Source organism: Thunnus thynnus, chromosome 6, assembly GCF_963924715.1.
Source record: "Thunnus thynnus chromosome 6, fThuThy2.1, whole genome shotgun sequence".
Taxonomy (NCBI): domain Eukaryota; kingdom Metazoa; phylum Chordata; class Actinopteri; order Scombriformes; family Scombridae; genus Thunnus; species Thunnus thynnus.
Genome location: NC_089522.1, coordinates 17,172,370 through 17,184,834, shown reverse-complemented (window position 1 = coordinate 17,184,834; position 12,465 = coordinate 17,172,370). Strand labels below are relative to the sequence as shown.

General features: G+C 39.0%; 1 protein-coding gene and 1 long non-coding RNA gene across 2 annotated transcripts; both read right to left on the bottom strand.

Annotated features, from left to right (window-relative positions):
• Positions 1-3,358: 3,358 nt before the first annotated feature.
• Positions 3,359-4,264, bottom strand: LOC137184493 (uncharacterized). The gene is made up of 4 exons (XR_010928665.1): positions 4,188-4,264; positions 4,064-4,090; positions 3,807-3,829; positions 3,359-3,693 (listed from the first exon to the last, which is right to left on the bottom strand). It is a non-coding gene; the product is annotated as an uncharacterized lncRNA (long non-coding RNA).
• A 1,069-nt stretch (positions 4,265-5,333) lies between these two features.
• Positions 5,334-11,300, bottom strand: pa2g4b (proliferation-associated 2G4, b). The gene is made up of 13 exons (XM_067592236.1): positions 11,089-11,300; positions 9,255-9,383; positions 9,063-9,168; positions 8,881-8,950; positions 8,668-8,760; positions 8,512-8,575; positions 8,328-8,406; positions 8,161-8,239; positions 7,916-8,049; positions 7,697-7,791; positions 6,647-6,774; positions 6,402-6,455; positions 5,334-6,316 (listed from the first exon to the last, which is right to left on the bottom strand). The coding sequence occupies exons 1-13, from the start codon at positions 11,174-11,176 to the stop codon at positions 6,257-6,259; spliced, it is 1,179 nt and encodes a 392-aa protein (XP_067448337.1). The 5' UTR covers positions 11,177-11,300; the 3' UTR covers positions 5,334-6,256.
• Positions 11,301-12,465: the final 1,165 nt, after the last annotated feature.

The following is a 12,465-nucleotide window of genomic DNA, read 5'->3' as shown; positions in this document are numbered from 1 at the left end:
AGAGGACACGTTATATCAGATAAACATCATCATCATTTAAACGAGATGATCTTCTCCCCCCGAAACATTACAGGTAATAATAATGCTCGGGCTGCTCAACCCGTTATCTTTCTTACATAACCGGATCATGTCCTGCATGCGCAAGCGCTCATTTCCACTGCAGCAGCTTTCCTCAACTTGAGCATGACGGCACCAGAAGATTCACTGAAAGAGGGGTGTATTATCCAGCCTTTGCTGCTTTATCGAGTTGCTACCAGCTGCCGTGGTGCTCATAATCTCCCCCCTGTTATCGTGACAAAACCAGGATATGCGCCAAATGTCCCTAAAGCCATGTTTACGCACCAGTAGCCTAAAGTGTAATCTTAACATTTAGAGCCCAGCCTCATGTAGAATTTGTCATTCAGGTGCGTTTTTGTGCCAGGCAAGGTTTAATGGCTCCCTGGTTGCCTGGATACAGTTATATTTGCTCGGAGGGTGTATAGTTAGACAACCCTTTATGTAAACAGACCGTCTCAACATCAAAAGACTTGTAAAAAGTCACGCAGATTTAAACTCTGTTCATGAACTATTGTAGACAATCAACATGAGGTCACAAACATGTAGTGCTATGAGTCAACAATAAACCTATGAGTCACAGGAAATGGCCTTAAATACGTTTTCTCAAATGTTTTATAAAAAAGGTTCAATACAATTAGAATGTGCAATATAAAAATTATGTACATAAAAACTAATATGCATAGAGCCCAAGTGCATTAAGTTTTCATTATACCACATTTCCACATCTATTCTTATAACCATTCTATTGCTACACATCTCTCTTTACCCACATTTTATATTGACATTTTTATATTCATACCAAATGGTATTTCCTTCTTTCAATTCAGTCTTTCCTGTTATTGTACATTTGATTCTTTTATATTGTTATTTCATATTGTATATCTGGCATTTTTATACAGTCATTTGTATATTTCTGAATTACTTTGCACCTCAGTGGAGACGCAACTGCAGTGTTATTGAGGACGATAAAACTCTCTGAAATCTCAAACATCATTTGATCTGATACTCAAATTGCTGTTTAAACAGTAAAGAAGTCATTTCAGTTCTGAATTTTGACAACGTTATTCAGATTGTAAAGGAGCTTGTCGTATACCAGTCAGTTGATATAACAAACCTCCAAACTGGTATTACAATGTTTTGCCTCTCTGGTTTGCAATTGACTGTGCTCATGAAAACACTGAAGTTTCCTTGCAAGAAAGAAAATGAGTAGCCTCTCCTTCTGACCCTTTTATACATCTGACAAGCTTGCAAGGAAAGAAAATGTGACAGCAGTATTGTTTACAACTGACATACAAGTATTTTTTTATCACTAAACAAATTTTCATGAAGAAACAGGTTGATAAGATGCTCTAAAATATTTACAGATTATTAGTTTCCATTCTCTGCTGTAAAATCTTACATATAAAACAATGGCTTCATTGTGCTGATCTCCAAAATGTCTCCAAGCCCACACACTGCAAACAAATTTGTTCACATGTCTACAGCGCTTGTCAGTGTTGAGGAACAAGCGCATTTAAGTAAACAACCACATTATTGCATCTTATTTAACTTGTTACTACAAGTTAACTAAGATGCAATACTTCTACTTCTTCTTAACAATTTCTTTGGAAGAAGAAGAAGCAGAAGTATAACGGTCACAGGATTGTGAGTCCTATCTGTGATGTTGAAATGATATAGGCCAAGTCATACGAGAAGGGTCAAAGATCAAACTCAGCATAAGAGAGGCTGGTGTCAGTCAGGTGCCAGTTTGACTTTGTCAATACTTCATTGAATTATATTTATTTAGAGCAGCAAGAAATGCTGATAATGCTAAAATTGAAGTTTGAATTTGTCTCTTGTTTTTATGTTGTAGCCTGATGTGTAAATGTTCAACATTACTATGCATAGACACATTAGTCATTTCTTATCTGGGTACATTAAAGCTGTTCTATTACTGGCTGGAGTTTTGTCTGAACCATTCTAGAGACAAAGGTAAACAAGGAACTATCATCAAAGTCCAGCAGGGCTTCTTGTAATGTGTCTAGTCACATTTTTGTCCCCTGTTCAGAAAATATATTGTGTAAGTTCATATTATGTTTTCTTGTGCCATAATTCTTACTTGTGCTTTGAATAGGGGAGGATTTCTTATGGTGCCAAAGGTTGTAATAGATACTAAATATACAATAATATTGAGAGCAGAATTCTCGTTACAGCTTTAGCTTTGGTTTTAACTGCAAATGGAAAAGAACATTAGATTGTCAAAGGGAACAATAAAGACATTATCCTCTTTAATATTTAACAACAGCCTGATTATTATTCACCTTCAGGACAAAATGAATTACTAGACTGTCTTCAGGGGTAAAAACAAGATATACTGAATTGTTTGTGGGGATTGAGCTCTTTACAAAGGTTACAGCATTCGCACACTCAAGTCATGGGTTGGTGGATAGAATCTGAAATGATCTAATTAAATGTGACACTTGCCTCCAAATATGCATTTCTCCTGGGCATCTCACATGAAGCATTTGAGAAATATGGCTGAATCAGAATAAACAGAAAGGTCAATGCACAGCGGATGAATCTCGAGTCATAACAAGCCTGTTGCTTTTTAACTAACGTGAATCTAATCACTCCAAACAAAACGACGTAGCACATTTATTTTCATGTGCAAGTACAGCAAAGATTATTTAAATTACATTGTTTCTATAGCAGGGAATGAAGAAACACGTTTTCCTTCCATTATACCAGGCAGTGTTATTAGTTAGTGCAGTAGTATAAAGTAATTAAGTACATTTACCCATGTACTATACTGAGGTACAATTTTGCACTACTTTAACTTGAGTATTTCTGTTAGGCCTCTGCTTGCTTTTTATACCCAAGTACATTTTGAGAATATTTGTTTCCAAATGAAATTTTTGAATGAAAGACTTTTACTCACAATGGAGTGTTTTTACAATGCCATACAATTATTCTTGAATATAGGACCTTAATAAATCCACCACTCAGGGCAGTCACCTGATTTAGTAACTAACAGCACTCTGACCTGTTAAAATAGGAAACGCACAGTAAATACTAATCTAACTGTGGCTCTGTTGAACTCCAAGTGTTTTTCCTACTATGACTTCTTTTGTATAAGGAGGAAAAAAAAAAAAAAAAAAAAAAAAAAAAAAAAGCCCTTTTGACTCAGGCTGCCTGAACATCTCACCTAGAAGAGGACAGATAAGCCGCTTCCTCAGGACATTAGTGTTTCAAAACCACCACCAATGGAAATACTTGGGCAATGAAAGCCAATTTGTTGTGTAAAAAAAACAAGACATGTAAATAATTTTTATAAACCAAAACCTTTAATCACAGTATAAACAAAAACAAATGACAAAAGTTGAGGAATTAAAAACAGAGAGTCCCAAATGTCCCAGAGGAACAGCCCGTCATCCAGCAGGACTTGAATCAGCTCTCCAGCATCAATCAGCTGCTGATGCTCCCCGGCCTCTGGTCGATATGGACGCCACTGGCCTCAAGCCTTGACATGCGGTGGGGGACCTGGGTCTCCAGCTGTGTTCACCAGCCTGTTTGTGGGCAGCATGTGATGTCACAGCCATGGCGGAGGAGACCGTTTACTTGGACCTCTGCCTCATCTTTCTCCTTTTACGCTTCAGCCTATAACGTGATCACAACGGTCAGTTAGAGGAAAATAAATACTCAAACACGGTGTAGAGTTGGACTTGACACTACCGCATGACTGTAAAAACGTGCGCTGAACCTTATCTTACCTGCGCATGCGCTTCTTTCTCCACTGTAAGAGAAAGACAACCGTTCGTTATTGTTTTTCTATTTATTCACGCACATATGGCGACACACAATTAACGTTACACTCAACTAAGACACAAGTTGAAAAGCTAACATTTTACAGTTGAACACTAATGAACGTGCTGCGTGAGCCCTTCGACCAACTCGAGCCTGTAAGCTAGCAAGTGTTAGCACAACAGGAGAACATAATTATATGATCATCCAGACATTAAACACAAACCTTAGCTCTCATGTCGACGAGGGCAGTCTGAAAACAGAAGGAGAAACATGAAAGATTAGCTCGATGGATTTAAAAGAAGTTGATTAGCTTGGATTCTGACATCGACAGATAGGTTTCAACGTACCAGCCGCTGCAGAATCGTCTCCCTGAAGGACGTCACATTCCTGCGACTTCGTATTTATATCCCTTGAATCGTAGTGCAACATGGGAAATTGAGTCTACTAAAGCGTTTACAGAAAAAGTTCGTATATTAAACCAGTGTTGCAACTTTTTACGTGCTTTTAAAGGTTCATTAATCCATTTATTCATCACACGTGTGCACGAGATGTTTTTGAATGACTATATTAAATAATTTCACCATATACAGTAAATTATATACGTGATTGTTGAATAACTATATTGCCTGATTAATTGGAAGAGCCAGACAAAGCCAGGTTTTGCTGAAAGGTTAAAATTGAAGACAGACTCTATTGAATGTCTAATCGCAAGGACTAATAATAACATAGGGAAAGTTTTATTAAGCTTGGTCAATTTTCTGATGTACATAAAGGAGGGAATCTTTTTTCTTTTTTTTTTAAGGAAAATGTGCTACCAGGCAGAGGATGTAATATCCCATTGATACATGGTACCCCCTTTTTTTTTTATTCATTTGTCTCCACAGTTTACTGTTTTTTCTTCCTGTACTTGTAGCCAATTGTTTGCCCAGACTTATTTTGTTTTCTTCTGTTTGTTCCGTTACTTATTTTTCGTTGATTTACTGCAGGAAGTGGTCCTATGTTTCATTATGTTTTATATATATTCAAAAAGTTAATAATTAATTATATTGCTTGATTCATATTCTCTCTGTACTCAGGAGCTTGGCTACCATTATGGACACTGAGGCCATGTTTTTTATGTATATTTTGAGTAGAAGTTGTATATTCTTAGATACAATATGCTTAAATTTGACTACTTTCAGGTCAACAAGAAATGCGCCTTACTACAGCCCATGACATTTACTTTGTCAAAGGTGCTAAAAATAAGATTTATCTCATTGAATGTAACTTTGCATTTCTTTGGAGTTTATTGTTCATCACCTACATTCCCCAAAGAAAACTCAGTGTTCTCACACAAGTCACTTGTTTGGCTTTGGACAAACAAAATGCAAAGAGAGTAAAATAACTAGGGAAACAGGGATTCATTATTCTTTTCAAAATCATGAAAAACACACGTTCACCCATCAGGACAATCAGCTGAATACACACAAAGTCCAAAAACACGAGCAAACAAATGATGTCAGGTGGTTTTTTAATGTTTCCAAAAATAGTCTCTGAAACTGGGATTTGTTTTACAAAAGCATCCATATATTTAACAGGTATGGAATTCTTATGTAAACACAGACTGTCAGACTCAGTGGTGGCACCAGAAGACTGAACGCTGAACCCTTGGCAGGAGTTAAACCATCCACAACTGAGAAAAGAAATTCATTTTTTTTTACCTGTTAAATTACACAACTGGTAGGTCTTACATGTCAGTTTTAGAAATTGTTAGCTGAGTTACCTAGATGCCTAGAAGTAGACACAATGCACTAGTAGACAGACCTAAGCAGGAGCAGTATAAATGCAGTAATTATGCTGAATTCAAAAGTAATGACTAATGATGTCATGCCTATAACTTGTGTGACTCTAAGATGTTGCACATTTCTGCCTACGACAAGTTAACATTCATTTCAAAGCCATGGCTTCAGGTCAAGGAAATTATCTATATGCCACACAATTACACTGACACAGTACTGTGCATTCATTATCCTTGGCTGCTCTGTCAAACCCATTTTATTTGACCATAACTTTCACTACAGTTACTGTGGAATAAAGGGACGAAGGCTCAAGGTCAGTCAAATGGTTAAATGTTCCAGTGAGAATATGTCTTTGCACAAAAAAAAAAAAAAAAAAAAAAAAAAGAAATCCTCTGTTGTAGAATTGTGTCCACTGTTAGGGTGTAAGGCTGTCTCAAGGACAGTGAGATTTTTTAGGGACATGTGTGTGTGTTTTAGGTGGAGTGACAGAATTTAGGAGCAGCATCATCCCAGACTGACATCAGTTAGATTCGGAGGTATTCACAGCGGCTATGCCACTAGTGCCTCAGACAGCTGGGACAGAAGGATTCGTGACGTCTGTTCTTTGGGTCATCAGATGTCTTTCTTGGATATAGAATCTATTCTGCAGCTTCGGTCTCCATCGCCTGTCCTGTTGCGCTCTCAACAGTCTTTGAGGCCTTGATAAAAGAAAATTAAATTAGAGGAAACCAGAACATGCATTCTTGTTTATGTCAAGCAGTATCAAACGGCTCTGTAACTCACCTTCTTTTTCTTTTTCTTCTGCGTCTTACGGCTGGCTGAGCTTTGAAGCAAAGCCTTTACAGGAAAAAAGAACAAAAGACAAAAACTGAATTTTGTAACCTCATGAGCTGCAGCACACAATACATCAACACATAATAGCTTTGAAAATGCCAAGTCAGCTAACAGCATGCTACAGCGGCTCATTAGTCTCATCCTTTTTTCTCAGGCAGAGGATGTAATATCCCATTCATCAAACTCATTTTTACCTTCAGCTCGGCGTCTTCCACCTCGTGCTCAGACTTGTAGAGTTCTGGCTCGAAGAGGCTGTTTGTGATTCGCAGAGGTCCGTTGGCCATGAGCAGCACGGTGAACTTGAACTGGGCTACAAATTCACCTGGACACAGACAGAGTTGGAAATTACATCCGACGGTCCAACAGGGTATACAATCTGGAAATGTTTCAGCTAACAGAGTACAAACAAGTGTAGATATTATAGTACCATTAACTCATCGGGTAAATTATTCAGATTTTAATAGAATCGTTTTATCCTCTTTCGACAGTAGACAATGTAACTTTACTGAGTAAGCACAGTTAGACGCATTTGACTGGCCAGCACAAAGCATTACCAGATGATGCTGCGTCCCAGCAAATGCTGAGCAAGGAGCTCATCAGCGAGCAGCATGACATGCAAAAAAGGTCCCTAGCCGGAGTCAAACCAGGGATGTTGCGGTTATGTGTCATGCGCTGTAACCGTTCCGCTATCAGGATGCTCCCAAGGAGCTTGTTTCAGAAAAACGATCTGCGAGCAATCACTGCTTACACATAGATCGCAAATGGTGGCAACGTTACATTTCACAAATGATTGTCACTCACAAATGGCAGATAGTTTTGAGAGTCCTACGGGGCTCTAGCGTGCTCAGTGCACGGGTCACAAGTCTGGTGTTTGTTTTTATTAGAGAAACATGACAAAATTAACAGGAGAAGAAATGATTACATTATGTTCCATGGGGGGGGAAGAAAATTGTCTTAGCTATGGGACCAGCAAATGATAAAACTCCATTCAGAGAAGATAAATGTGGGATATATCACCCATTGTTATTACTAACTGAGGTATGTCTACTGTTACAGATGTAACGGACATTTCTTGTTACCAACTGGATGCAATATTTTTCTAAAAAAAATTCAAGTAGACGTGAAACTTTCCAACAACAGAGAGAAACTTCCAGACCTCGCTTCATTTTGTTCACATAACAACAAACCTTACAAAAACGTCATGTCACAAAGGCCTTAGTTACGTCCCTCATTGTTCCACTCACCCTCTTTCTCATGCAGCACACTGAATGGCTGCAGCAGCTCATGTTTGGCACACTCCACCACACCCAACCTGGCCTTGCCTTCATCCTCAAACGCTCTGAGGTGACAAGCAGAGAAGAAAAGAGAAATAAGAGGATGAAACTGAGGAGATGATTTTGATAAAAGATAACTTTTTCCCCCCTTTTTTTAAGTGAAATATTTGATCAACTTAAAAAAGGTACCTCAGAGTGAAAGGCATTGTATCGAAGCGTCTCTCCATCTCACTGAAGAACGTCCGAGATGTCTTCATCTTCAAGCCGTACACCTTGTTGGGGTCTCGTTTGTAAACGGTGGTCCTCTGACCTCCATCCTTTGCCTGAATTGCAAAAAACAAAACATATATATTGTTACCTTTTTGTAATTTTCAAACTTAAGTGGAAAAAAAAAAAAAAAAAAAAAAAAAAAATCGAACCAAATTTCCTCTCACCTTCCCCTCTCCAGTGCTGATAAGCACATCCACTGCATATACCTCATGCACCTCAAACTCAGCCTTCTCATGGTCCTTCCTATAAAAACAAAGTGACAAGTTCATCAACTGGTGAAGGGGGACACTCATAAGGTCAGTGACAATAAACACTTGCTGAGTGAACCCACTTTTGCTGGTCCGTTGGGTTTTGGATGATAGTTTTCTCCCCGTCAATCACGTGTTGTTTGAGCTGATGGGACAGCATGCCTGCACACATTAAAGGAATAAACTGAGCATGTCAAATTACATCCAGCAAATGTATACCATCGAGATCACAGAGCATGAAAGTGGCAAATATTCACAAACACCTACCCTCAATAGGGGAGCACTTGAATGACTTTGCAATCTTGTTCCAGGCTTCTGTGACCTGTGTGTTCTGACAGAAGGACGACACAGTGACAATTATTAGATGAGGCGTAAACACTGATGCTGTTGGTCAAATCAGTCGCCACGGTGGGAGAATTTTACCTGGTTTCCTGGCTTGACAAGACGCAGAGCAGCCTCAGCACAGAGGTGAGCTGCTTTCATAACATCAGCCTTCCGCCCTGTCAGCGGGTTGTCCTGAAGTGACGCAGGAGGCAAGTTAAAGAATGACAAGGGATGAAATGAAGTATTACTTGCTGTTTATGATGTGAGAATCAGTGATAATCAAGTAAATTACATTACAAGCACATGACATACCTTTGTCACTCCAACAACAAAGCTGTGAGCTACATTCGAGATGAAGCCATCAACGTGCACACCCAGGTCACTGCACACAGACACAAAAGGAAAACGTGAGGTGAGGAATGTACAAACTAATAAAACGCAAACCGTAATTTATGTAGCATAAAGGATGGACAGTTATCAATGCTGCAGCTTACATTTTGACAAGGTCCCCATCCTTTAGTATGACATCAGGGTCACTCTTCAGGGGGGAGTGATGGCATACGCAGTTGTTAACTGACACACAAGTAGGAAAAGCGATACCTGAGAAAGAGAGAAAGAGTGGGTGAGTGAGGAAGCGCTGAGTCGAAGACATTGATGGTGACTAATTAACTGCAACAAAAACATACCTTTCTTCATCTCTTTTTCCTTCTTGAAGATTTTCCCAGTTTCTGCCATGATGAAGGCATCTCCCTTTTCACAGAGGCTGAGCACAGAAACTCCAGCTGTAGCTGCTCCAACCACCGTCTTCAGAGCCTCTGCAGGACACAAGATTAAAAAAAAACATGATGCGGTTAAAATGGCATGTCAATGACAGAGTGTATACAGGTTTGGGCTGCAACTAATGATTATTTTCAGTTAATTTATTATTTTCTTGGTTGGTGGATTAATCATTTTGGTCCATAAAATGTCAGAAAATAGTGAAAAATGGCAACTGAATCAATTGTCTGACCATTTCAGCACTCATAAGTCTGATTAAAGTCAGGCACCAGGCTGCCACCTCTGCAGATAGATAGTTTGGTCAGTGTTAATATCAAGAATGACTGTTGCTTATTGTTCAGGGCTCAATCGGTAGCTCAATGCAACTGAGCAACTCATGTGACTTTGACTGAGCTGATGCTACGTTCGCTTAGAGATAAATATTTGACAGATTGTCTGACAGCTGCGTGTCAGCTTGACAGTGTAATGATAGTAGTAAATTAGATGGCTTGATTCAAAATAAGTAGATCAGCCTTGATAAGCTACAATACAAAAATCACAAGGACACACAGTGTCATTGAACCCTGTGTTGAACATGAGGCCGTCTTCGCAGCTTGGCAGGCGTAAAGGGATGAACTAGGAATGAAAAACAACCAAACACTGGAAATTTTACCACATAATTTTAAAAAACCCAACTTGTTCAAGTAAACTGTGGTAGTTATTTTGTGTTATTTTGGTTTTACTATCTGAATTTAAACTTTATATGGCAGGAAGGTCACTTGTTCAATCTCCAAACTGGCAGAAAAATTACAGTCAAACCAGTAGACTGTGGTTGAACTGGGAAACTCACTGGTGCAAGTGTAACTTCTTAGTGTGAAGGTGGGCACTGTTTAAAGTGCTTGGCAAATGTTTCCTGGATGAATCACAATTACATATGGTTATGTATTGAGAATGCAGTAATTTTGAAATACTAGTAATATAGTTAAAGTACAAGTTCATAAGTTTTAGGAATGTTACATTTATATTTGAATATATGTTATATTGAAAAAATAACTAGTTATGACATCACACTAATAATGTGTGCAGTGATTGTAGGCTTTAAATGTAATAATTGATAACAGCATATAAAGTTTAAGATTCATGACGACACAGACAGGTTGAGTTTGTGACTGTGTCTCATCATGTTAAGTCTAGTAAATGACCTTTTGGCGTAATTTAACAGAGCAGCGTGTTGGGTGCGTTGACTGGCTTCTACTTAACTCTGATTATGACTTTAAATTACACCATTTAAAACAATCAGATCTTCAGCCAAGTACCTTACGTGAGATTTTTTTAGTCTAGGTTCTAATTTGTTGTATACATTTAAATGTCCTCTTTTCACGGTCTGTAACAACCCCCATATCGTCATTCAATTTCTACTTGTCATTGTTATCTGTTACGTTAGCAGTTGCAGCTATAGCTAACGCCTGCTAGTAAGATAGCTGTAGCTACCTAGCTCACCAGGCTAATGTGACAGCAGCGTGACGTTAAACAAATACGCGCCGTATATAAAGAAAAGCTCTCTCTGAATATTTATCCACAACCATGTTTTATTTGTTTTAAGACCTCTTAAGACCCTCTCTCTAACATGACCCGCCGTTGCTACTGCTGCGGCACATGGCACAGCTGCTGCCTGGTTGTGACTAGCTGACACTGCTAGCTAACAGTGACGGATAAATGTGGGCTGTTGAGTGTAACGGCTCGTTATCGCTGCATTTCACTCACGATTCGCAATCTCGGCGCCCATCTTGTACTTGGTGACCACCAAGTCGTCGGCGACGGTCTGCTCCTGTGTCTCTTCATCTCCAGACATGTTGGCAGTGTGTCCGCGAACTCAGAGTAACTTTTTTTCCCCGGCGGGTGTCAGTCAGTCAGTCAGTCAGTCAGAGGAAGGACCACGCTGTCTCTGCTCTGCACCCGCCCGCCCGACTTTCAGCCGGGAGCCAACGATCACTAGATCCCGCCCGCTGCCAAAGACACGCTCCGCAGTCAAGATAGTTCACGGCCTTCTGTTTCTTCTTTGGGGTTTAACGGCAGCTGGCATCCATAGCGTTGCATTGATGCCATCCTCTGGAGTTAGTTTACTCCTACAGTGTCTGGATTGTTCACACTTTTTCCAACAGTCCTGTTCCCCTTGATAAAGCATCTTCTGCCCTGACCACATTCCAGTAGGCTCTTTAATCCTACTCCTGTTAGCCCTAATCTTTCCATTTTCTCCATCATGTCCTTCATCTCTGATATTGCAGCTGATGATCACAGTTGTCCCGCAGTGGTTATTGACAATGTTCACAAAGACCAGTTGGATGCTTCCCTATAATATTAAGTGTTCTGCATAGATTGCTGTATCCTATTCTTACCTCCTCTTTTCTGTTTCCTCCCCTGTTTTTCACATGACCCACTCTATTTTGAATCAAATGTAAATGTCTCCCCCTTATCTCCTGATCCTAGTGCTTTTGCCAATCTTTTTTTTTAAGTTAATCTGGCGCAATCGTTGAATGAAAATAATGGTTCTCAAAACACTGTGAGCAATTCTTTGGCACAGTTCAGTTAGTAACATGTTCATCCTCAGTTTTTAGTGCAACTTATCAGATGTTGTCAAATGTAGTAGGGGCAACTCCTAAGCTATCCTTCCTGTCCATCAACAGGATAGCATTCTTTCTTTATTAAATTTATTTGGGAAAATCACACATCAAGGCTTGCAGAAGCCAAAATGGCTGGTAGATAAACTAAAATAAAGGCGACAGTAAGCAGATGCATTCTGAAATAGATAGTTACTTGTTTGTTTATATGTGTGAGAGGCTCTGTTGAGAACAAAATAACACTCAGAAATAAGGACCTTTGAGAAGTTTTAGGGAAGATTTGGAAAATATGGAAATGTGGATATGAAATGTTCCAACCAGTAGTCTATCATAAAATGAATAATTAACATTACCAATTCACATTACTTTCATTTAAATTTCATCGCTTTCATTAAATTACTTTAAATGTAATTTAATTTGGTGCAATTTTAAAAACAACCGCTAAATTTAAAGTTTAATGAAGAACTATTTTAAAACACAATGATTTTGAGGTAAACTCATTAGCCCATAAACTGGACTCGAA

Coding starts and splice junctions, on each gene's coding strand:
- pa2g4b (XM_067592236.1), bottom strand. CDS start 11,176: ATGTCTGGAGATGAAGAGACACAGGAGCAGACCGTCGCCGACGACTTG. Junction 7,792..7,915: donor ACAATGCCTTTCACTCTGAG/GTACCTTTTTTA, acceptor TTGTCACCTCAG/AGCGTTTGAGGATGAAGGCA. Junction 6,456..6,646: donor TGGAAGACGCCGAGCTGAAG/GTAAAAATGAGT, acceptor TTTCCTGTAAAG/GCTTTGCTTCAAAGCTCAGC.